General features: G+C 46.7%; 1 protein-coding gene across 4 annotated transcripts in view; it reads left to right on the top strand.

Annotated features, from left to right (window-relative positions):
* Positions 1–25,194, top strand: part of SDCCAG8 (SHH signaling and ciliogenesis regulator SDCCAG8) — a 1,515,443-nt gene that overhangs the window by 374,626 nt on the left and 1,115,623 nt on the right. For all 4 annotated transcript variants that reach the window (XM_085611405.1, XM_085611403.1, XM_085611406.1 and 1 more), the window contains exon 9: positions 1,366–1,504. In XM_085611405.1, coding sequence (XP_085467531.1) covers positions 1,366–1,504 — 139 coding nt within the window. The remainder of the gene's footprint in view (positions 1–1,365; positions 1,505–25,194) is intronic.

Here is a 25,194-nt window from a genome sequence, read left to right as displayed (position 1 = left end):
AATTTCCGAATGTTGCTGGCGCAGGGGATATTCACAAGGTGAGGAATCCACAGGCAGATACTGTATCCACCAGAAAAAGCGTTACCGAAGGTAAGTAACTTGTTCTTATGGTCTCAGGGGCACTTTTGGTTGTGCTTGTTGCCCGTGAGAAAGGCCATCGTCAAATCTAATCATAACTAGGTTGCTGCTGTCTCACTGCTGCGGCTGTGGAGAGATTCCGTTTTCCAATGTAATATTGGTATCAAAGAGCGCTCCTAGGTTTGTAGTTGATGTGAGCTGTGATCCCACGTTTGGTGGAAGTAAATAACTACACCCGAGGATTTACTGAGATACCAAGGATGGGCCGACACCAAGAACAGACAGAGCAGGAAGCCATTCCAGACCCAAAGTACAAAATGGGGGAGATAAAATGAGAAAAAGAAACGTTATGGAATTCAGTTTCAGAAAATGAACGGGTATCCAATCTTCAGAGGTCAAGGGGCAGCTGTTTATCTTCCAAAGATGGCATTCAGATATAATTTTTTAGAAAGGCCTGCCATTTGACTGCCACCCAACTCTCCCCGATTTCCCAACCTCCAAGTCTACCAAGAGTTGCATGTAAATGTTAAATACAGTGAGTGTCATTATGTGCTGTTCATGCACATACCCGACATGCTGTGTAGGTAGAGAGGAGGGATCCTACCTTGAGCACCTCAGCTGTATGTCTACAACATCTAAGAATGGCTACTCAGGACACAATCCAGGACTGGATCACCCAAGCAATATGGCTTGATTAGTGGCCCCTGGTTGTTTTCAAGAAACACTCCTGAGAGACCATGAAGAACCAAAAGACTTGATCACCCCTCCAAATGCAGTGTCACAATAACCTTCTTTTAAAATGCTCCAAAAATGTAATGGATGGAAATGCTTGATTTAATCAGACCTTTTTTAAATATTTTGTGTACGTTCCATGTGGTGCTACCTATAAAAGATAGAATGAAAAATGTCCCTACAATTAATTACCAGTGATTGATTATAGAATTTCTGTTTCACTGCGTTTGTGCAGTTTGTTAATATTTTTTTGACTGAGATTCAGACCCTGTTTTAGTTATGATAATTCAAAAACTGCCATAGTTCTAATTACATGATTTCACTTAGAACAGCTTCTAGATGTGTATTTTTGTTGTTTGTGTAGCTCTTAATCCCGGAGGTATCCAAGATGGTCGTTCCTATAAAACAATTGGTCTTTTAACAAATGTATCTGTTGACCTATTCATAGTTTGCCATTTTCTCCATATCCCCTCAGATTTGGGACCTTATTTCATGTTATTTCTTGTTCCTATTGAGTTTTAAATATTCTTCTTTGCCTTTTTTCTGCGGTCACAGAGAAAGGGACGAACTCATGTCAGCTTTGGTGGTGATTCGAAAGAACCTGAAGGACATGCAGCACAGGGAAAGCAAAGCATACGAACAAGTGAAGCAAGCTGTGGTGATGACGGAGGAGGCAAACTTGGAGAAAACCATGGTATATATCTATATTGAAAATACATCAGTGCCTTAGCATAGCTCCCAAGTGGCTTGTATCGCGTGTAACTCCTTTGTGCTTTTCTGGCTTTTGTGCCACTAGTACTTTGCAGTCTGGGATTTGTAGTCTGGCTTTTCACGTCATGCGTAGAATGAAGATGTGAGACTAATTACAACAGCTCCTCACTTTGGAAATGGGGAACCAGGTTCTAATCTCTCCTTCTGCTCAACATTCTTTGATTGTGGGCAAATCACTTAATCTTCCCATGCTTTAAAAAATGTGTAACATGTGTGATTCTCATGTAAAATATTCTAATGCCCTTTGGATAAGTTTGCACTATATAAAATTGCAAAAATAAAAATAAATTAAAAATGAGTATTAACGTAACTGTCCCAACATGCAGAGTGCTGACTGAAGGTGCCACACGTAACAGCTATCTTAGTGGGAAGGCTTGAATTGATCACTGAAGTTATACCCGTATCTTGTTAGTAAATACATCACTTTGGAGGGAGCTTTTGCAAGCAGAAGGAAATGAAAATATATTTCTGATGGATACTTTTAACTGCAGATTCCTTACCTTAGAATACTCCCCAGGTGCCAGACTGGATCTAGAAACGTATTCATCATTGCCCATGTGTGCCTTCAGGTGGCACCATGCGGCTCCACACCACCCGGAAGTGACAGAGTGGAGCAGCATATATTTGCTACCCCTGTGCACTGATATCAGTTCCTTTCTTTCCGTGCGATCTGACGCAGATCCAGAGCTCTGTTCCCATATTTGTCTGCCTGCAGCGATTTTTCCCAATTTGAAAACCAGTGTGCTAGGAAACTATCTCCCTTCCTAAAACAACAGGCTTCAAGCCATGTCTTGATTGCCGAAAACAGAAGTTGGTCATTGAGCTGCACAAGGTGTGTGTCTCTGGTATCTTGGTTCAGAGCACAAAGTCATGCAACAAGATCACCGTCATGCACACGAAGGACATCTGGGACTGGTATGCGAATATGTACCTTGCAGAACATAGAAAATCGTGAGTATCCTCTCCTGTCAAGGCGCAGAGCCACACGGCTCTGCGCCTCTGAAGTTGCATGGAGCTTCAGGGCATTTCCCCGATCACAAGCCACTTGGAGGAATCCTTGAAAGCCATTGCGGCCGAGCTCTGCCTGTGGCATCTGGTCGATCACAAATGGCATTTACATCCTGAGGTGGCGCAGGGTTTCTGGCAGTGGAGAACCATGGCTAGATCTGCGAGAACGAGCAGTGTCCAATGTTTTGTGCATTTGAGGTTCTACAGCCACTTTCTTTTTGAAATAGAACACGGATTCCTGGAAACCCACCCACCACTGCCTCTCCTTCCACTAGTTTTGAAAAAGATCAGGAACAATGAAGACAAATTATCCCAGTGACCCTAGATTGGGTCAGGAGAGTGTGGTACACTGAACATCTGGGCATGAGCACCTTCCTTTTGATCAGGCTACCACTTTTGGAGGATCGATCACAGCAGCACGGAACCTGCACAATCTACACCTCCATGCATGGTGATTGAGCGAAGTGTGAGCTTCCATCCAAAGTGGTGGGTGTCAACCTTGCTACCAGGTGTTGATCGTTAAAGTCCATTTACGCTGGGACAGTTTTATGGCCTGATGTAAAGTCCACAAGACAAACCCTTTAAAAGCCAAACTTTTGGATGCTCTATTGTTCATTTCGTCTTTGGTCCAGCAAGGCTTTGCAGTGGCCACTATTAAGAGTTATTTGTCAGCCCTTTCGTCCTTTTTGTATTTGCCGGACCAACCATCATACAAATATCCTGTTGGGATGAGGTTCTTTGAAGATTTGACACGCATGTTCCCTCCCAAATCGTTTGGGTTTCCACAGTGGGACCTTAACTTGGCCTCAACATTTCTCATGTGTAGGCCCTTAAAGGTAAAGCACAGCTGCTCGTGTCTTCTGACTGCAAAGACTGTCCTCCTCTTTGCAATCACTTCAGCTTGTCGCATGAGTGAACTTCAGGAACAGTTGGTGCAACCGCCCTACACCACTTTTTTTCCAGACAAACAGGTACTGGAGACTCGGTGGCCCTCTAGCCTTAAGTCACGACTCTCTTCTTCGTTGGGCAATCATTACCCTACCAGCTTCTTCGCCTCTCCTCATCCCTCAAAAGAGGAGGAGAGGCTTAATCAGCTGGGCCCCAAAGGGTGTTAGACTTTTACCTTGATCATACCAAGGATCATCTGATGGGCGACCAACTTTCTATGGAGTTGTCTGGTGTGAAGAAAGGGAAGGCGGTGCAGAAGATTTCCTATGCACTGATCAAGAAGCAGCCTCCATCAGGGCCAAACCTGCTACCACGGCATTGGCATACAGATTACTATCCGTAATATCTTCCAGGCTGTGACATGGGTGTCAATATACACTTTCACAAACACTATTACCTATGCAAACATATCTGTCAGGCAGGATATTTTATCCATTCAATCCTACAGGACCTTTTGGCCTGAGTCCGCTCCACAGACCCTCTGCTTTGGGGAGGTTCTGCTTTGGTATCTATTCTAAGATGAGGAATAAGCACATTAAAGTATCCTTCAGAATAAGAAGGTACTTGGCTTTGGTAACACACTTTCTGGTGGATAGGAGTATGATCCATCAGGACAATAAGTTAATAACCTTTGTACCGCCCTTTCTGATGGTGGATATTCTATGTAACTACAGACTCCTCACTTCCCTCCCACCTCCCTATTCTGTGCAGTGGCCGTGTTTTAATACCTCAAAAGGTCCTAAGCTAGGAATTGGCACGCTGGTGCCAACAATTGTTTCATGTACCACGTCTGAAGAGTGCAAAACAGTCAAGCGAGACACCGACATCCCTGTGCAGGGTATGCCTCTCCACTCCATCACTTCCAGAGCAGTACGGGGCCAGCATCGATCCAAGTCGCTCAAAGAAGCGGGGCTGAGAAAGTTTCCCCATTCCCCTGGTGCCTAGGTAGTATTCTTAGGTGCATGGCTGGCCCCCTCCATGTACTTTGCAGGGGGGGGCCTTGAGTTTCTTTACACCACTGGGAATCTGCAGTTAGATAGAGTATCCACCAGAAAGAACGTCACCAGAAACCTTTGCTGCAACTTCAGTGTGAACTGGAACTTAGTTTCCTGTTGAGATAACATTTTGGTAAGTGTTTGAAAAGGAATGTGTAATAATTGTATATTTTCCTTCGAGGCTTTTAGCGTACCTTTATGCTGCAGTATGTTGGAAATAACGTGATATTACTATTAACAGATGTTTCCATCTTTTAATTGCAGTTACCAGCACCTTTTTGTTGTTCTTAGCCTGCCATTGTTATTCGGTACTGTAACATGTTATTACCACATTTTCGAAGTGTCCAGTAACGAGGAGATCGTAGCCTAAAATCTGCATGTGCTGAAAAAACATAACTGTCAGAAGGTGGCGCTGTGACACCAGAAATTCAGCGAGCAGCCTAATACGTCCTGTATCCGTGCGTTGTCAGGTACATTAAAAGAGGTCTGTTGATCAAGTTCCGGTTTCATTTATGGCTAGGAGGATGTTGTCCATTGCTCACCCCGTCTCCAACTTAGCCTCTCAAACTAACACCAGGCGGAATCCTCACGCTCCAACACTCTCCCACTTCAAATATATATCTCACAGCATGGAAGCACAATAATCGCCGAAGAGAGCACATGGCATCAGAAATAGTGCGGTGTCCACACTGCGCATGGACCACAGCCATCGTCATCTCTGACTCAAACCTGCGCTTTCTAGCGATTATAACCGAGTAGACAGAAGTATTTTGAAGTCTCTCAAGCTCCTACAAGGCTTGATGATTCCCTTTTGCGTTATAATTTGCCATCTGCTCGGGATACTGAGTTTACAATGGTAGTGAAACAAAAAACCCTCCAGCAAACTTTTAACAACGATCAAAACTACTTTTGAATTTTAGAATGGGCGTGCGCTTGAAGGAGAGGTTGTGTGTTTCTTTTAGGCCATGAAGCTTACCTGCACGGTGATGGTAGCCCATCCCCTCCAAGAATATTTACTAAAATCCGCTTTTGAACAAGTTAGCCCATTGAGTTATCCAGGTGGATGGTAGGATAAATACACTAGTTGTGTAGATTAGGGCTGCTGACGTAAGAAAACCTGCCTCATATCATTACCATCTTTTCCGGCATCTGGCATTTAAAACAAGCTTTGGCAAAGACAGTAGGTCTGGCGATGTACACCAGCCTTTTGGCCTTGTAACTGCTTATATTGTTTTTCATGGTTTTTGTGAAACTTTGTTATTAGGGAAGCTGCCGGACACTCATCACTCTAGAAAAAAACACTTAATAAAAGCAAAAATATGTTTTTGCTCTTAAAAAGTAGTCTTTGCCATAATAGTATCCTGTCCTCAAGAGAATTACTTTGTCTGGATATGCTACTCATGTAGGGGCAGGATGCTGTCACTTAAAGTGAAATTAGCCAGGGCCTGTAGTGGGCTGATCCACTGCCCCATGCTGTATGCTGTAGTGGGCGGAAAAAATGTGACTGACACAATAACTGACAAATGGATGAAGAAGGCTGGTTAAAAGTTCCTGCAATATGTTGTATAATTGTTACGATTTAAAAAAAAATCAAAAGGGCTTGGCTAGCGCCAGACCTACAAACGTCCATCTTCAAGGACATACTTGTCAAGAGGCTGTGTGATTGTGTTTGGAAGGGGAGTCGATTGAAGTTGTGAATAGAGTGGTAAAGTTTGTTTTAGAGTCTGTGAAACTGTTAAATGCAAGTGCGCTGTACATTAGAGCTACCGGTTAATCAATCAGCTAATTGTAAGCGTGCTACTCACCCGTGAGGGTCTCAACGCGCTGGGGGGGGGGGGGCTCCGCAGATCTGTTTAGCCGAAGAGCCAGGTCTTGAGGGTCTTCCTGAAGGTGTTCAGGGAGGGGGCGCATATGATGTCTGCTGGTAGCTCGTTCCAGGTCTTGGCTGCAATGTGAGAGAAGGATCTTCCACCTGCTCTGGCTCTGTGGATGCGCGGGGTTTCGGCCAGTGCGAGGTTGGAAGATTGGAGGTTTCTTTTGGGTACGCGGAAGTTGATTCTGTCGTTGAGGTATTTGGGTCAGTTGTTGTGTAGGCATTTGTAGGCGTGAGTGAGGATTTTGAAAGTGACTCTTTTCTCCACGGGGAGCCAGTAGAGGCTTCGTAGGTGTTGACTGATGTGTTCGTGTCGGGGATGCCGAGGACGAGTCTGGCGGTGGTGTTCTGTATTGTCTGGAGTTTGTGGAGTAGGGACTTGTTGATGCCGGCGTAGAGTGCGTTTCCATAGTCCAGTCTGCAGGTGATGAGTGCGTGGGTGACTGTCTTCCTTGACTCAGGGGGGTTCCACTTGAAGGTCTTACGGAGGATGCAGAGGGTGTTGAAGCAGCTGGAGGTGACGGCGTTGACCTGTCTGTTCATGGTGAGTGATGAGTCGAGTACGATGGCGAGGTTCTTGGCGTGGTCTGAGGGGGTAGGTGGGCTTCTGAGGGCGGTCGGCCACCAGGTGCTGTCCCATGCAGAAGGGGTGGTACCGAGGACGAGGACTTCTGTCTTCTCGGTGTTGAGCTTCAGGCAGCTGTTGGTCATCCAGACTTCGACGTCTTGCATTCCTTTCTGGAAGTTGAGTTTGGCAGTGGTGGGGTCTTTGGTGAGGGAGAGGATGAGCTGGGAGTCGTCGGCATAGGATACGATGTTGAGGCCGTGTTGTTGGACGATGGCTGCGAGGGGGGCCATGTAGATGTTAAAGAGGGTGGGGCTCAGGGATGAATCCTGTGGGACTCCGCAGGTGATTTTTGTGGGGTCTTAGAGGAAGGGTGGGAGTCTGATCCTTTGAATTCTTCCGGTGAGGAATGATCGGATCCAGTCCAGGGCTGTTCCTTGTATGCCTGCGTCGTGTAGTCTGGCGACTAGTGTGCAGTGTCAGAGGGTGTCGAAGGCCGCTGATAGGTCGAGTAGGATGAGGGCTGCAGAGTGGCCTTGGTCCAGGAGGGTGCGGATGTCATCTGTGGTGGCAAGTAGGGCCTTCTCTGTGCTGTGGTTGCTTCGGAATCCGGATTGGGATGGGTCGAGGACGGCGTTCTCTTCAATGAATCGTGTCAGTTTCCTGTTGACTGTTTTCTCTGCAACTTTGGCTGCGAAGGGGAGGAGCGAGATGGGCCGATAGTTCTTGAGGTCGGTGGGGTCAGCTGTGGGCTTCTTGAGCAGAGGTCTGACTTCTGCGCGCTTTCAGTCGTCTGGGAAGGTGCCTGTTTTGAAGGTGGTGTTGATGGTGCGTTGTAGTTCAAGTGCGATGGCAGCCGCGGCTCTGTTGTAGATGTGAATGCTTTTCATGGTCGAGACGGTGTCTTCGGCCGTGATCGGTGTCCAGTTGGAGATGGTGGGCTGGCTGGTGTTTCTGGGGGGCAGAGTGCCGTCTGTGGCACCTGGTGGATGGTCAATGAAGTTAACGTAGAGGTTTTTGATCTTGAGGTGAAAATAGGTTCCAAGCTTGTCACAGAGGTCTTGGGATGGGGTTATGTCTGTGGCTTCGCTGCTTGGGTTGGTGAATTATTGAATGACACTGAAAAGTTCCTTGGAGTTGGTGGAGTTGGCCAGGATTTTGTTGTAGATGAAGTTCCTCCTAGTGGCTCTGATCTGGTTGTGGTGGTAGTCCGTCATGTTGTCCTTGTAGGTGGTGTGGTTTTTGGTTGTCTTGGTGTTTCTCCAGTTCTTCTCCAGGCATCTGCAGGTGCGTCTGGCTTCTTGGAGAGCGGTGGTCACCAGGCAGCTTTCCTGGGGTGTTGTCTGTCGGGGTTGCGTAGCGGGGCGAGCTCGTCTGTGCAGTCGGAGATCCAGGTGTGGAGTTCTCTGGCTGCGTCGTTTGCGTCGGGTGCCCAGGTGTGGTTGTCTCGGGTGAGGTTGAAGTTAAGTTGCTCGTCGGTAACCTTGCTCCAGTTCCTTTGTGGTGGGTGTGGGGCTGGTTTGGTTGCCTTGAGTTTGTTGATGGCGAAGTGTACGCAGTGGTGGTCGGTCCATGGCGGTTGCGTTGTGTGGCTGAATTGGATGCTGTTTCCTGCTGCGAAGATGGGGTCGAGGGTGTGTCCTGCTCTGTGGGTCGGTGTGTTGCCGAGTTGTTTAAGTCCGATGCTGGCGAGGTTGTCACAAAGGATAGTGGAGTTGGGGTTGCTGGGATTGTCGAGGTGGAAGTTCAGGTCTCCAATGATTATGTAGTTTGTTGAGGCGATGGCATGGGGTGCGATGAAGTAAGTGATGGTGGTGGCAAATGGTGTTCGGGGGCCGGGGGGTCTGTAAACGAGGGTTCCTCAGAGTGTGGCTTTGGGGGTGGTCTGGATCTGGAAGTGCAGGTGTTCGGCGGAGGGAAAAGTTTCGCTGGAGGTGGTGAGGCGGTGGTGAGGCGGTGGTGAGGCGGAGGGTGCTCTTGTGGGCGATGACGAGGCCCCCTCCTGGGTGGTTGGGGCGGTCTTTCCTCTGGACTTCGTCTGGGATGGCGGTCTCTGTGAAGAAGGCGATGTTGGGCGAGAGATTGTTGAGTAGGTTCCAGATTTCCATGGCGTGTTTGTGTACGGAGCGTACATTGAGTAGGATTCATTTTAGGGTGTCGCCGGTGCTGGCGTCGGCGATGTTGGAGGCCGGGGTGGCGGTGAGGGTCTGGTGGCAGTGGAGGCAGGAGAACTGGCCGTGGGTCGTGTTTGGCTAGGCCTGTTGGCATTCTCTAATGCTTCCAGGGATGTGTGCAAGGAGGGTGGTGGTGTCGTAGCGATGGGTAATGGGAGGTCCAGGGTTCCTGGCGCTAGCCACGGTCGGGTCACGGACTTGCGCAGATGGACTTGCCTTTGTCGCGCCATCGCTGCGACCGCTCAGCAGTTGCCATTAAGTAGGGCAGGTGGGAGGGAGGAGAGGCTGGGAGGCGGGAGCGGTGAAATTCCGGGGGGAGGGGCAGCAGGGGCAGCAGTTAATGAATGAACATTTTTAGTTTCTGTAGCTGGGCCCATCGCATCGACAGCAGGGATTTCAGCACTTTTAACTAATCTAGGAGTGTTAGTGATGTGCAAATCTTATAACTCTCCACTTTTAAACTTCAGATATATGATAGTGTTTTTAAACTTGGTTCTTTAATTGTAGAATTGCAGGATGTTGAGCATCCCTGACAAGACTCAAACCTGGTTCCCCAGCTTTGAGGTCGACCGCTCTAGCCATTAGGCCACACATACACACCAGTCAACCCCTTAAGCCTTCAGGTTATGCTACCATACAAACTCATTGCACCTACTGTCACCACCGGTAAGTGACATGCATTTCACAAACCCTGCAAAAGCAATGCACTACAAGCAGTCGCTATCCTTAAGACATCCGCTGTTGCATGCTAGGTACTCTAGTAAAAACAAAAACAACAAGACACTATAGGAAGAAAAACTCATTGACAACTAACCCTGTTTCGTGTTGTATAGACCATCTGGAGTGTGGTATGACTTCTGAGCCAGGCTGCAGAACTGGTTCAACTATACAACACCTGGTGTTACAGAAAAAGGCTCAGCGTCTGCCCATCCTTCAGCACAGAACCAATTTGCCAACACCCAACACATCTTGCAGCACCCGAACCAACTACAGTATCCACAGCAAAAAAACCCTGAAAGAATAAAGCAAAAGCTCGTAGATCTGTCTACACTACTTGAGGTGTTGTTAAATATATTCAGCATGGTTCTTTTAAAAGTAAACCCTTTTATCGACTGTACAGTATTTGGTGTTGGTTGCGCTACTGTGCCTATGTGTTTCTAGGTTAATCCATGGTTTTACTGGTCTCTCTACCATTTTATGAGATACAGGGAGCATTGACTGCTGGCTAAGAGTTCCTAAAAAAGGATCTAGCTTAGTCCGATTACACCCATACATATCCAAATCTAGTATGCGGTTATCAACGTTCCACATGTAAATCCTTGCCTAGTCTTACCCGCGGTGCCACGAGCTGCTGCCACCACTCCCCACTACCAAGATTGTGGTGTAATGGAAGGGGAGAAATAGGGTCTATTACTAATAGGGAAAATTAAAAGCATGGGCACTAGGCCTAGCCATTACCACAGGTAAAAACCCTTGAGTTCTGCATCCTCCTTGGGATACACACAGTTTGAATGATAAGATCTAGCAGAATCAGAATTTACATCTACTAAAACGTGTTCCCCAAAAGTGTTGATGGTTCAGCAAATACAAAACAAAAATGGAGAGAAAGGGATTTTTACAATGGTAGACCATTGAAGGGGGGCACTCCCAGTCCCCTAGTTACATAATATCAAACAGAATGAGGGAGTACTCACATAAGACAGAGAACTGTCTATAGAGTATAGGCACGTGGAGCAAATGAAGAAAAAGATTTTTTCTTAAGAAGACCTCTCACTCAGCAACCTAGTTGGTGACATGCTTCCTCATTGAGGTCCCACCCAGATAGCCGAGTGCCATCCGGGTGTGCTGCGACACCTGACTACAGTGGAGCTGGTTTTTTTATTAGTGAATAGTGAATTTAGATAAAAATTGGCCGAATTTAACCCAATTGGAAATACTTTATTCTGGGGTAATTTGAACAATGATTAAAAGTAGTGAAGACACCAAGGAAGGTTAGATTGACCTCTGGTATCTAATAATAAAAATCGGTGAAAAAAGAAAAATTAAGGTCTACATGTTTCAACCATATTGATGCGATTGCTAAGGTTTTCGTCAGGACCAAAAACATGACCCGGAAGGTGCACACTCGCTAAGGTGTGCCCTGTCCACGGTCAGTAGTAGAAACCTAACCCGTTTCTCACGGTTAGGGAACCTTTCTCCAAGTCGTTGAAAGGAAAATTCTGTAAAGAAACAAAAACGAACACAGGACAAACACATAGTACATATAATCGTCACTCTGTTCGTGAAGTCAGTGCTCCTACAATTTGCCAAAAAGAGAAGTGTGCGTCACACGGTCGAAAAGCACTTAAGTGAACCTCACCGGTGGTGAGGGTGTGCTCACACAATCACGAACATCTTCAATACAGGCGATCTATAGTCATACATCTTAATCTGTAGTGAAAATGGACCATACACATCTAATCCATACCCACTCATACGAGTCTCAAAAGAGTGGGTGTCTATGTACTCTAATAAGAGTACAACCATACTAGTGCACCAGTGTAACCAAGGGGTAAAACGGGAGATATCCCGAAGGCCCTGGTTAGAGTGAACCCACGTGTGACTAAAATATAGTGGTGGGTAAAAAACATACAGCCTCACTCGATGTGGTGGGCATGCTGCTAAAACGAAGTGGAATATCCAAATCGCTTATCCTAGTGAGGAAATTAAAAGTGTAGTGAACCAAACGTCGAACTTTAGGGGAAGGAAGTACGCTTACTTTGAGAGCAATATTAGCGCATCTCATGGGAGACGGGATCACGCGATTTGTAACTTCAAAATCTAGATAAAGACAAAGTTACATTAATCACGTACATACTCTCAGCGATGTTAAGCGGGTTAAAGAAATCACCACGTTACCATAGTACTCACTCAGAACCACAAATCGGTCTGCTTTTACGCCTATTAGTGATCTGCCCAGTCTCCCGGTGGAATACTAGAGACCCCGGTAGGAGCCTCTCTAATGAGAAGGTAGTTCCGGGTCACGTGGGGCGGCGCAGGCGTGCGTGCCACGTGGGCAACGTGAAGAACATAATGAAATGGATGTTCGGGTCAACAAAGCATACAAACAAATAGAACAATAAAGTTACAATAGCTTAGTTATAAGAAAACAGCGAGCGATGTATTTCAGCACAAAGAACACCCTAAAACAGGGAGGCAGTAGGTGAAAAAAGATCACAGTTTGAACTAAATAGGTTTTGAGGGTACACTGATATCTTGGCGAGATATAGAGGTTAGCTTCAAATTAGGAGAAAAACCCCTCCAAGAGACGACAGGAAAAACAAAAGATCACAGCCTGATCACACAAACGTCAATACCTGTACAGTGGGATAGTAAGGGTTATATATTGTACAAATGACAAGAATGAGGGATTCGTTTCAACAATTTGAGAAAACAGCCCTAGACAAAGTGTGGCGTGTGAAAAAAAGAGTGAGTTCACTATTCGTTCTTGACCATGTTAATCCCTGGCAGGCTCAAGAAACCTTCGTTAAGTGGCTCATTGATTGCTATTATGTACAGATGTTAACCAGTATTGGGTGTCTTCTAATCTGAAAAAATTATTTTAGGCTGCAATGACATACAGTATGAGATAACAATCAGTGATAAAATATTGTACTCCAAACAACAATAGGAGGGTAAGTACGATAGGTCATTGTAATGGAGTAGAAAGCAAATACTTATCTTGGCAACACAGTATTCCAGGGAATGTTCTCATTAAGGCCGGTGGTATGGGTAGACGGCCTATAAACCCACCTTTGTTCTTTTTCGAACAGCCTCTGTTGTATCTTGGCACCAGATTTTATTTGTTCAATGATTGACCACCGCATATCGTTTGTGGTATGGTTATTTTCAAGGAAGTTTTCTGTTAATTTAGTCGTGACCCTTTTGCATCTGATGTTACTACGATGCTCGCATATTCTCTGCTTTATCTTCCTTGTTGTCATGCCAACATATCTTAGATTGCACGGGCACCTAATCAGGTAGACCACGTTAGTACTGTTACAATTCGTGTGTGTTCTTTGGGTCCAAGTCTTACCTGGTTCAAGATCAAGAGTTTTAGTATTACTAGTCAAATGACAGACACTGCAGTTACCACATGCGTAATGGCCTACAATGTCTGGTAGTCCCCAGGCATTCAATACAGTTGATGGATTAGACTTTTCAGTAGTTTTTGGGCGGGTGTTCACCAAAGTATCTTTTAAGCTCCTTGCTTTCTTAAAAGAGAAAAGGGGCTTCTCCCAGTGTAGGTTGCCAGTATTCACGATTGCCCAATGTTATTTAATAGATTTAGTCACCAAATTAGATGCTGAATTGTAGGTCGTAACACAAGTTAAGGGTAGTTCACTTTCTGGGTGATTCTTTTGTTCCAGGAGAATTTCCCTCGGTTGGTTCCTTGCTCGTTTTTGAGAATTTTGGATGATTCTTTTTGGATAACCTCTTTCAGTAAGTTTTAGGGTCAGATCTTTAGCCTGACTTCGATAGTCCATGATCTTACTGCAGTTCCTGCGTAGTCTTAAAAACTGACCATAAGGTAGATTTTCCCTTAGAGCTCTGGGATGAAAACTCTCAAATCTTAACAGATTATTCTTCGCACTTGGTTTGTGGTGAGTTTTCGTTTCCAGAAGGCCATTCTCTTTCATAATGACCACATCAAGGAAGATCATTGTCTTGGGGTCCACATTGTGTGTGAACCTGAGGTTGTTATCACAGGTGTTAATCCAACGTAGGAAGCCATTCAAGGTTTCAATAGGTCCTTGCCAAATGGCAAGGACATCTTCTATATATCTCTTCCAAAAAATGATATGTGACCGAAAAGGGTTTTGATTGGTCAATATGAATTTGGTTTCAAAATTGAACACATAGAGCCCCGCTACACTAGGAGCGAAAATGCTCCCCATCGAAGTGCCCCCTATCTGTAAGAACAGATTCCCCTCAAATTCAAAAAGGTTCTTCTTTAGGGCTAGTTTGGCACATTCCAGTATAAAACTTTTGGGGGTTCTATATGTCCATGTTGACATGTCAAGGGATTTTTTCAGAACTTCCAAGGTGTCATCTTGTGGGATGCTCGTATAAAGACTCTCTATGTCTAAGCTAATCAGAATCGTGTCTTCATCCACTGCTAGACCCTCGAGCATTCTCAATAGGCTCTTGGTATCCTGGAGATAAGTGGAAGTCTCCTGTACCAATTCTTTAAAGAAGAAATCACAAAAACGTGAAAGAGGTTCCAAAAGGGATCCGATCCCTGAGACGATAGGTCTCCCAGGTGGTGGAATCTTGTCTTTATGCATCTTAGGGAGGGTATAGAAATATGGGATCCTACCTTCACTATTGGTCAGAAAGGTGGCTTCTTGTCTAGAAATATGACCCATATTTTCTGCATGTTCTACCAAAAGAGTGATTTCTTGTCTCAGATCCTTCGTGGGGTCTAATCGAATAGGTAGGTAATTCCTATTATCAGATAGTAATCTTAAGTATTCAGCTTGATAAGCCTCTTTGTCTTGGACAACAACTCCACCTCCTTTATCTGCCTGCTTAATCACTATGGTATCACAGGATTTTAAATTTTTCAATGCTTGATCTTCTTCTTTACTCATATTGGAAAAAGGTCGCTTTGCAGTGAGTTGTTCAATATCTTTGTAAACCGCTTGTTCAAAAGCTGCCAACTCAACAGGAGTGGCATGTGGAGGAGGAATGAAAGTGGACTTCGTCCGTAGTCCAGTTTCATTATACTCTTCTGTACCGGTTGACCTGTCGTTATTTTCGAAGAAGGCCTTCAATATCAACTTCCTGAAGAAGGCGGCTAGTTCACAGTGAAGATGGAATTTGTCAAAACGTGAAGTTGGAACAAAACCGAGTCCCTTACTCAGGATCCTTTCTTCCACTGAGGTGAGGGGTCTAGTTGATAGATTCGTCACTAGACTCTGCTGGTGCTCGGTCCTGGCTGTGGTGCTTGTGTCTTGCTCCTGGTGTTGTTCCCCACCGGGTCGTCTTCCTCCCAATGCACTTGATTCGTGCCTCTTCTCTTTCCTCTTCCTCTCCTGCCTCTGCCTAAAAAAGGCGGCCTGTAAGTGTTAGGGGGGAATAGAGGTTGCGGAAATGGTGGTTGCCAACCATAAACGGGGTACGGTTGATGTTGATGAGGGTTAAATGCACCCTGAAACCCAGGTGGGATAAAAGGGGCATGTGGATTAAACCCTTGCCAGTTATTCTGGGTTTTATTTCTTCCCCTTTGTCGTTGTCTCCCGCTTCCTGTACTTGAATTGCTACTGCCTGTAGAATCAGTACTTGAGGTATCCAAATCCTGTTCATGTTTTGTGGAAGGAATAAAATCGGGGTCTGAATAAGGATATACCTTAGTATATGAGAAATGTTTGAGGTCTTTTTGGAACTTCTGTACTTTCTGTTGTGTTAGATGGTCTCTGTACTCATTGATTTCTTTGTTAAGTTCATCCAATCGTTTCTTATATCCTGATATTGTAGTTTTTATCTGGCCTTCTGTTAGTTGTATGTCAATCATTATTGCATCAGAAAGGCGTAGAGCTGTCTTAATGATCAGTACAATCCAGTCGCGTGTACAATGCCACGCGATCTGGGCCCAATCTTTCCTAAACGTTGCATCATCAAGGAAAATACGTAGTGTTGGTGACAAGAAGGCCTTTGGGTGCCATATTGTTTCTCAAGGAAGTTGAGATTGAAGGCCTTTTTCGAAAATAACGACAGGTCAACCGGTACTAAGAGTATAATGAAACTGGACTGCGGACAAAGTCCACTTTCATTCCTCCTCCACATGCCACTCCTGTTGAGTTGGCAGCTTTTGAACAAGCTGTTTACAAAGATATTGAACAACTCACTGCAAAGCAACCTTTTTCCAATATGAGTAAAGAAGAAGATCAAGCATTGAAAAATTTAAAATCCTGTGATACCATAGTGATTAAGCAGGCAGATAAAGGAGGTGGAGTTGTTGTCCAAGACAAAGAGGCTTATCAAGCTGAATGCTTAAGATTACTATCTGATAATAGGAATTACCTACCTATTCGATTAGACCCCACGAAGGATCTGAGGCAAGAAATCACTCTTCTGATGGATACATCTGCCAGTGGATTCCTCACCTTGTGAATATCCCCTGCGCCAGCAACATTCGGAAACTTTTGTAGCAGTCCACGCCGATGGGGTCGAAGATGACGTCACAGAGACACGGCTCCGCTCGCGACTCCACTGACGTCACCGGCTCCATAAGAAGACCTCCTCGGCGTGATGACGTCAGTTCCCTTTTTTCCGCGCCAACGACGCCAACGGATTTCGGGAATCGTTACTGGTAGCTTTACCTGTTACTTTGTGTTTATTCCGAAGTTTCTCTGTCTTTCTTCGAGAATGTCGGCAAGGAAGTCTGGTTTCAAGCCTTGCCATGAATGTGGCAAACACATGTCCATCACTGACCCGCATGACGACTGCGTTTGGTGTTTGTCATCGGACCACGATGTTGAAGGATGTTCGTGTTGCAGGAAGATGAGCTCGAAGGCTCTTAAGGAAAGAGAGGCAAAGCTCTTTATCGCCCGGATGAAGAGAAAGGAGAAAAGAGGTAGAAGAAGATCCAGGTCGAGGTCGAGGTCGGCTTCCAAGTCGACGTCGGGACATGCTTCAAAGAGCAAGAAGCATAAGAAGAAAAGGAGGCATTCGTCTCATCACAAGGCCTCGACGTCGAAGTCTAAGTCACCTGCTCGGCGTCGAAGGGAGTCAGTGTCTCCTTCTCCTGTTCCGGCTTCGCCTCCCGTTCCATCTTCTCCTGTGTTTTCTCCGGCTCCGGCTGGTTCGCCGGTGCCGGCGTCCTCTCCGGCGCCGATGGCTTCTCCAGGTCCTGCAGGTCCTTCGGCTCCGTCTCCGACTCCGGCCCAGGATGAGGATGATCAGGCTCCGGGTGAGTCTGTGACGCCGCAAGTTCCACCGTCGGCGCCGGCAGGCCCGAGTCCGGTGTTACCTGACCAGTATCCGGCTTTCCCTAATCCAGGTCAGGACCCCTCGCAGTATCTCAATGCGATGTATGGGGTGTTCTCACGGGCCATGTATTCCTCTGGTGCACCTATGGGTCCGATGGGTCCGATGGCTTTTAATCTGGGAGTGCCGCAGGTTTATCCTCAAGCACCGTTTATGCCTTTCTTCCCAGCGACGCCGTCTTGGCAGATGCCGGCGCCGAAAACATCGACGCCGCTTCCCTCTTCACCGGCGCCGGCTCGACCTCGTTCGACGCCGGCTGCTCCAGCTGATCCGCGTTCGACGCCTCTGCCGGCGCCGTCGGATTCGATCACGGCGCCGCCGACGCCGCAGGTGCGGATCCGTTCCAGGAGGGAGGCGCAGAGAGTGCTGGAGGAGAGGAGCTATCTTATGGATGAGGCTGAAGAGGGAGAATTGGTCGAATCCGATGAGGTGTTTGACGAATTGAAGGAGGCAAGTGGGTTGGATTTGTCTCCGGAGTGGGAGATCACTCCTCCTTCAGATGAACCTTCTAAAGACGCGGCTCCTTATCATGCTGTAATCAGAAAGGCTGCAGAGTTGTTGGACCTTCAATTGCCATCTGTTGAGTTCAAGTCCAATATCTTGACTGAGGTGTTGCACTCTCCATCTGCGGTGTCGGAGCCGCTGTTGCCTTTTAATGAAGCAATATTGGAGCCTGTGTTGGATGTGTGGCGCAAGCCTTTTTCGGCTCCTGCGGTGTCCAAGGTGGTTGCAAGGAGATATAGGGTGGCTCCGGGGGATCCTGAGTTTTTGTCATCACACCCTTCACCTGAAAGTCTGGTCGTTCAGGCTGCTTGTTCTGGACGTTCAAAAGGTGCGTTTCCTCAGGTCCCAGGGGACAGAGAGGCCAAGAAGGTGGACCAATCAGCCAAGAAAGTCTTTTCTTCAGCCAGTATGGCATTAAAGTCTTCTAATGCGACTTGTTTATTGGGGCGCTATATCCATGCGCTTATGGATTCAGCTAAAAAGTTGGCACCGCAGCTGTCGGAGGTGGATAGGGCAGGCTTCAGTGAAGTACTGTCGGATGCCCAGGCGGCTGCTCGCCAGGTTATACAGAGTGGCTTGGATACAGCAGACTCAGTTGCCAGGGTCATGGGGTCTTCAGTTGCCACCAGGAGGGGTGCATGGCTTAAGTCCTCCGAATTTTCTTCGGATGTCCAGTCGACCTTGTTGGACTTACCTTTTGATGGGTCTGGTCTGTTCGGGAAGAAGGCTGATGCAGCTCTCGAGCGCTTCAAAGAGAGTAAGGCTACGGCTAGGTCGTTGGGCCTTCAATCCCAGCCGAGAGGTACTTTCAAAAGGTACAGAGGTTTTGGAAGGGCGAGTTTTCGTTCTTATAGATCAGCCCAGCAGCAGCAGCAGCAGCAGCAGCAGCAGCAAAGCTCCAAGGGATATAGAGGAAGACTTAGAGGTCGCTCACGTGGCCGTCAACTCTCCTCCTCCTCTTCCTCTTCCTCTGCCCCTCCCACCACTGCAAAACAGCCCTAGATTCGACATTCCGGATCATGCTGGTCCTGTGGGGGGCCGGCTTACCCATTTTCTACAAGATTGGGAATCGGTTACTACAGACCTTTGGGTTCTGGATCTTGTAGAAAATGGGTACGCCCTTCCCTTTCGGGAATTCCCTCCAGTTTACCCTCCTTGCCAAGGTGCTTGCTCGGAGGACCACCGTCTTCTCCTGCAGGAAGAAGTCCTGAAGTTGTTTCAGAAAGGGGCGATAGAGGTGGTTCCGGAGCAGGAGAGGGGTCAGGGATGCTACTCCCGGTATTTTCTGATCCCGAAGAAGGACGGCAGATTGCGTCCGATACTAGACCTCAGAATCCTGAACTTTTACCTGAAACAGGAGAAGTTCAAGATGCTCACCCTTGCGCAGGTTCTTCAGGCGCTGAATCAGGAGGACTGGATGGTGTCGCTCGACTTGCAGGATGCGTATTTTCACATCCCCATCCTGAAGTCGCACAGGAAGTATCTCCGTTTCACGGTGGGATCGCAACATTATCAGTTTGCGGTCCTCCCGTTTGGTCTTACTTCGGCACCTCGAGTCTTCACAAAGGTGATGGCAGTGGTGGCAGCCCATCTCAGAAGATCGGGAATTTCGGTTTTCCCTTATTTGGACGACTGGCTGATCAAGGCGGAGTCGTCGGAGAAGGTGCTGTGTCATCTGCAGGATACAACTCGGCTGTTGTACAGATTGGGTTTTTCGATCAACGTGCCCAAATCTCACCTGGTGCCCTCTCAGCGCAACCTGTTCATAGGTGCGGTACTGGACACTACTGTGTGTCGAGCATTCCCTCCTCCTCAAAGGATTCTCGACATACAGGAAATGATTCCTTTGTTTTTCAGCGGAGCGGTTGTTCCAGTTCTGAAGGTCCTTCGCCTGCTCGGTCTGTTCGCTTCCTGCATACTGTTGGTCAACCATGCACGCTGGCACATGAGGGCGCTCCAGTGGTGCCTCCGCAAGCAGTGGTATCAGCACAAAGGGGATCTCAGGGAGTCTGTGAGGATCTCCAGAGAAGCTGCAGCGGATCTATCTTGGTGGAGCGTGGAGGGCAATCTGTCTCAAGGAAGGCCCTTTCATCTACCTCCATCGGTGAAGACAGTGATAACGGATGCATCCACCTTAGGGTGGGGTGCGCATCTGGGGGATCTGGAGATCAAGGGTCTTTGGTCTCCAGAGGAAAGGTTGCTTCACATCAATCTTCTGGAGCTACGGGCGATACGCTTGGCGCTCAAGGCCTTCCTCCCTTCCCTTCGCGGTCAGTCTGTTCAGGTTCTGACGGACAACACTACCGCAATGTGGTATATAAACAAGCAGGGAGGAGTGGGGTCTCTTTGTCTATGCAGAGAGGCCCTGCGTTTATGGTCCTGGGCTCAGGACCATCGGATTTGTCTGATGGCGAATCATCTGGCCGGGGTGCTGAACGTACGTGCGGACAGTCTCAGTCGGCAGTTCTCTGCCGACCACGAGTGGAGGCTCCATCCGGAGGTAGTTCGTCACGTCTTTCGGACGTGGGGAACTCCTCGGGTGGATCTGTTTGCCACTTTCGAGAACGCGCACTGCCTGTCATTCTGCAGTCTCCAGTATCCGATGCAGGGGGCGTTGGGAGACGCGTTTCAGTTGAGTTGGGGCTCACGACTCCTTTACGCGTTTCCTCCCATACCCTTGATTCCTCGGGTTCTGAGGAAGGTTCGCCAAGACCGGGCCCAAGTTATATTGATCGCCCCGGATTGGCCAAGAAGGGTGTGGTACACAGATCTTCTCCACCTCTCCTCGTGCCCTCCGCTCCGTCTCCCTCTGAGGGCAGACCTCCTCTCGCAGTCGGAGGGGCAGGTTCTACACCCCCACCTCCAGAGCTTACACCTTCATGCCTGGAGATTGAACGGGGCAACCTGAATTCTTTCTCTCTCCCGCCAGATGTGGTGGATGTTATTTTATCGGCCAGGCGACACTCCACCAAATCCATATACTCCTATAGGTGGTCTAAGTTCGTTCTCTGGTGTGGAGAGAGGTCGATTGATCCCTTGAAGGCTCGTTTGTCTAACATTCTGCAGTTTGCTCTTTCTCTTGCCCAGCAAGGCTTTGCTGTGGCCACTGTAAAGGGATATTTATCGGCTTTGTCGGCTTTCCTATGCCTGCCGGATCAGCCGTCCTTGTTTAAATCACCTATTGTGCTTAGGTTTCTCAAGGGCCTTACGAATAAATTTCCTCCTACTCCCTTTATTGTACCTCAGTGGGACTTAAACCTTGTACTGACTTATCTTATGGGTTCTCCTTTCGAGCCCTTACATAAGTGTCCCTTGAGACTGTTGTCTTTTAAGACGGTTTTCCTCGTTGCAATCACCTCGGCAAGGAGAGTAAGTGAGCTTCAAGCTCTTAGTTCAAAACCCCCATTCTTGACTGTGCATGCTGAACGAATGGTTCTCCGGACCAGGGCTGCGTTTTTGCCTAAGGTGGTAACTCCCTTCCATCTGGGGCAGTCCATTACCCTTCCTACCTTTTATCCTCCCCCTCACCCTTCCAAGGAGGAGGAGAGACTTCACCGCTTGGACCCTAAGAGGGCGGTGAGCTTTTACCTGGACAGGACTAAGGACTACAGGATTGATGACCAGCTCTTTGTGGGCTTTGCTGGCTGCAGAAAGGGTCGTGCGGTGCACAAGCGCACCCTTTCAAGATGGATTGTGCTATGCATCAAGATCTGCTACTCCCTAGCTGGTAAGGAGCCTCCGGAGGGTTTAAGAGCTCATTCCACTAGAGCAAAGTCTTCTACCTCTGCTTTGTCTAGGGGTGTTCCTGTGGAGGACATTTGTAGGGCGGCAACTTGGGCCTCCCTTCACACCTTTGCAAAACATTATTGTTTAGACTCTGAGGTGAGGAGGGACGGACATTTTGCCCGTTCCGTCCTTCAGGATTTTCTGGTATAGGGGGATGGACACCCTCCTCCGGGAGCGGGGACTGCTGTGGAATCTATTCACAAGGTGAGGAATCCACTGGCAGATGTATCCATCAGAAGAACAAGTTACTTACCTTCGGTAACGCTTTTTCTGGTGGATACAGTATCTGCCTGTGGATTCCTCACTGACCCACCCGCCTCCCCGTTGTCCATCCTTCTATTCCAGTGACTCTATGACGGTAATTCTATTGATGATTTCAAATGTATTTATGACTGTCAAGGACATTGGGTTATTTCTAGTGCTTTGATGTTTCTTTTCCACACTGTGTGTGTTGATATGCATATTGTGTACTGTGTATGCTGTTTATGTACATATTGCTGTCAGTCCGTCCGTGTGCCTCGAAGGCACGGAAAAAAGGGGCGGAACTGACGTCATCACGCCGAGGAGGTCTTCTTATGGAGCCGGTGACGTCAGTGGAGTCGCGAGCGGAGCCGTGTCTCTGTGACGTCATCTTCGACCCCATCGGCGTGGACTGCTACAAAAGTTTCCGAATGTTGCTGGCGCAGGGGATATTCACAAGGTGAGGAATCCACAGGCAGATACTGTATCCACCAGAAAAAGCGTTACCGAAGGTAAGTAACTTGTTCTTTTGGTAGAACATGCAGAAAATATGGGTCATATTTCTAGACAAGAAGCCATCTTTCTGACCAATAGTGAAGGTAGGATCCCATATTTCTATACCCTCCCTAAGATGCATAAAGACAAGATTCCACCACCTGGGAGACCTATCGTCTCAGAGATCGGATCCCTTTTTGAACCTCTTTCAAGTTTTTGTGATTTCTTCTTTAAAGAATTGGTTCAGGAGACTTCCACTTATCTCCAGGATACCAAGAGGCTATTGAGAATGCTCGAGGGTCTAGCAGTGGATGAAGACACGATTCTGATTAGCTTAGACATAGAGAGTCTTTATACGAGCATCCCACAAGATGACACCTTGGAAGTTCTGAAAAAATCCCTTGACATGTCAACATGGACATATAGAACCCCCAAAAGTTTTATACTGGAATGTGCCAAACTAGCCCTAAAGAAGAACTTTTTTGAATTTGAGGGGAATCTGTTCTTACAGATAGGGGGCACTTCGATGGGGAGCACTTTCACTCCTAGTGTAGCGGGGCTCAATGTGTTCCATTTTGAAACCAAATTCATATTGGCCAATCAAAACCCTTTTCGGTCACATATCATTTTTTGGAAGAGATATATAGACGATGTCCTTGCCATTTGGCAAGAACCTATTGAAACCTTGAATGGCTTCCTACGTTGGATTAACACCTGTGATAACAACCTCAGGTTCACACACAATGTGGACCCCAAGACAATGATCTTCCTTGATGTGGTCATTATGAAAGAGAATGGCCTTCTGGAAACGAAAACTCACCACAAACCAAGTGCGAAGAATAATCTGTTAAGATTTGAGAGTTTTCATCCCAGAGCTCTAAGGGAAAATCTACCTTATGGTCAGTTTTTAAGACTACGCAGGAACTGCAGTAAGATCATGGACTATCGAAGTCAGGCTAAAGATCTGACCCTAAAACTTACTGAAAGAGGTTATCCAAAAAGAATCATCCAAAATTCTCAAAAACGAGCAAGGAACCAACCAAGGGAAATTCTCCTGGAACAAAAGAATCACCCAGAAAGCGAACTACCCTTAACTTGTGTTACGACCTACAATTCAGCATCTAATTTGATGACTAAATCTATTAACAAACATTGGGCAATCGTGAATACTGGCAACTTACACTGGGAGAAGCCCCTTTTCTCTTTTAAGAAAGCAAGGAGCTTAAAAGATACTTTGGTGAACAACCGCCCAAAAACTACTGAAAAGTCTAATCCATCAACTGTATTGAATGCCTGGGGACTACCAGACATTGTAGGCCATTACGCATGTGGTAACTGCAGTGTCTGTCATTTGACTAGTAATACTAAAACTCTTGATCTTGAACCAGGTAAGACTTGGACCCAAAGAACACACACGAATTGTAACAGTACTAACGTGGTCTACCTGATTAGGTGCCCGTGCAATCTAAGATATGTTGGCATGACAACAAGGAAGATAAAGCAGAGAATATGCGAGCATCGTAGTAACATCAGATGCAAAAGGGTCACGACTAAATTAACCGAACACTTCCTTGAAAATAACCATACCACAAACGATATGCGGTGGACAATCATTGAACAAATAAAATCTGGTGCCAAGATACAACAGAGGCTGTTCGAAAAAGAACAAAGGTGGGTTTATAGGCTGTCTACCCATACCACCGGCCTTAATGAGAACATTCCCTGGAATACTGTGTTGCCAAGATAAGTATTTGCTTTCTACTCCATTACAATGACCTATCGTACTTACCCTCCTATTGTTGTTTGGAGTACAGTATTTTATCACTGACTGTTATCTCATACTGTATGTCATTGTAGCCTAAAATATTTTTTTCAGATTAGAAGACACCCAATACTGGTTAACATCTGTACATAATAGCAATCAATGAGCCACTTAACGAAGGTTTCTTGAGCCTGCCAGGGATTAACATGGTCAAGAACGAATAGTGAACTCCCCCTTTTTTTCACACGCCACACTTTGTCTAGGGCTGTTTTCTCAAATTGTTGAAACGAATCCCTCATTCTTGTCATTTGTACAATATATAACCCTTACTATCCCACTGTACAGGTATTGACGTTTGTGTGGTCAGACTGTGATCTTTTGTTTTTCCTGTCGTCTCTTGGAGGGGTTTTTCTCCTAATTTGAAGCTAACCTCTATATCTCGCCAAGATGTCAGTGTACCCTCATAACCTATTTAGTTCAAACTGTGATCTTTTTTCACCTACTGCCTCCCTGTTTTAGGGTGTTCTTTGTGCTGAAATACATCGCTCGCTGTTTTCTTATAACTAAGCTATTGTAACTTTATTGTTCCATTTGTTTGTATGCTTTGTTGACCCGAACATCCATTTCATTATGTTCTTCACGTTGCCCACGTGACACGCACGCCTGCGCCGCCCCACGTCACCCGGAACTACCTTCTCATTAGAGAGGCTCCTACCGGGGTCTCTAGTATTCCACCGGGAGACTGGGCAGATCACTAATAGGCGTAAAAGCAGACCGATTTGTGGTTCTGAGTGAGTACTATGGTAACGTGGTGATTTCTTTAACCCACTTAACATCGCTGAGAGTATGTACGTGATTAATGTAACTTTGTCTCTATCTAGATTTTGAAGTTACAAATCGCGTGATCCCGTCTCCCATGAGATGCGCTAATATTGCTCTCAAAGTAAGCGTACTTCCTTCCCCTAAAGTTCGACGTTTGGTTCACTACACTTTTAATTTCCTCACTAGGATAAGCGATTTGGATATTCCACTTCGTTTTAGCGGCATGCCCACCACATCGAGTGAGGCTGTATGTTTTTTACCCACCACTATATTTTAGTCACACGTGGGTTCACTCTAACCAGGGCCTTCGGGATATCTCCCGTTTTACCCCTTGGTTACACTGGTGCACTAGTATGGTTGTACTCTTATTAGAGTACATAGACGCCCACTCTTTTGAGACTCGTATGAGT

This window comes from Triturus cristatus, chromosome 6, assembly GCF_964204655.1.
Source record: "Triturus cristatus chromosome 6, aTriCri1.1, whole genome shotgun sequence".
Classification (NCBI taxonomy): Eukaryota; Metazoa; Chordata; class Amphibia; order Caudata; family Salamandridae; genus Triturus; species Triturus cristatus.
Note: the sequence above shows the minus strand (reverse complement) of the source record. Positions and strands in the feature narration are given on the sequence as shown.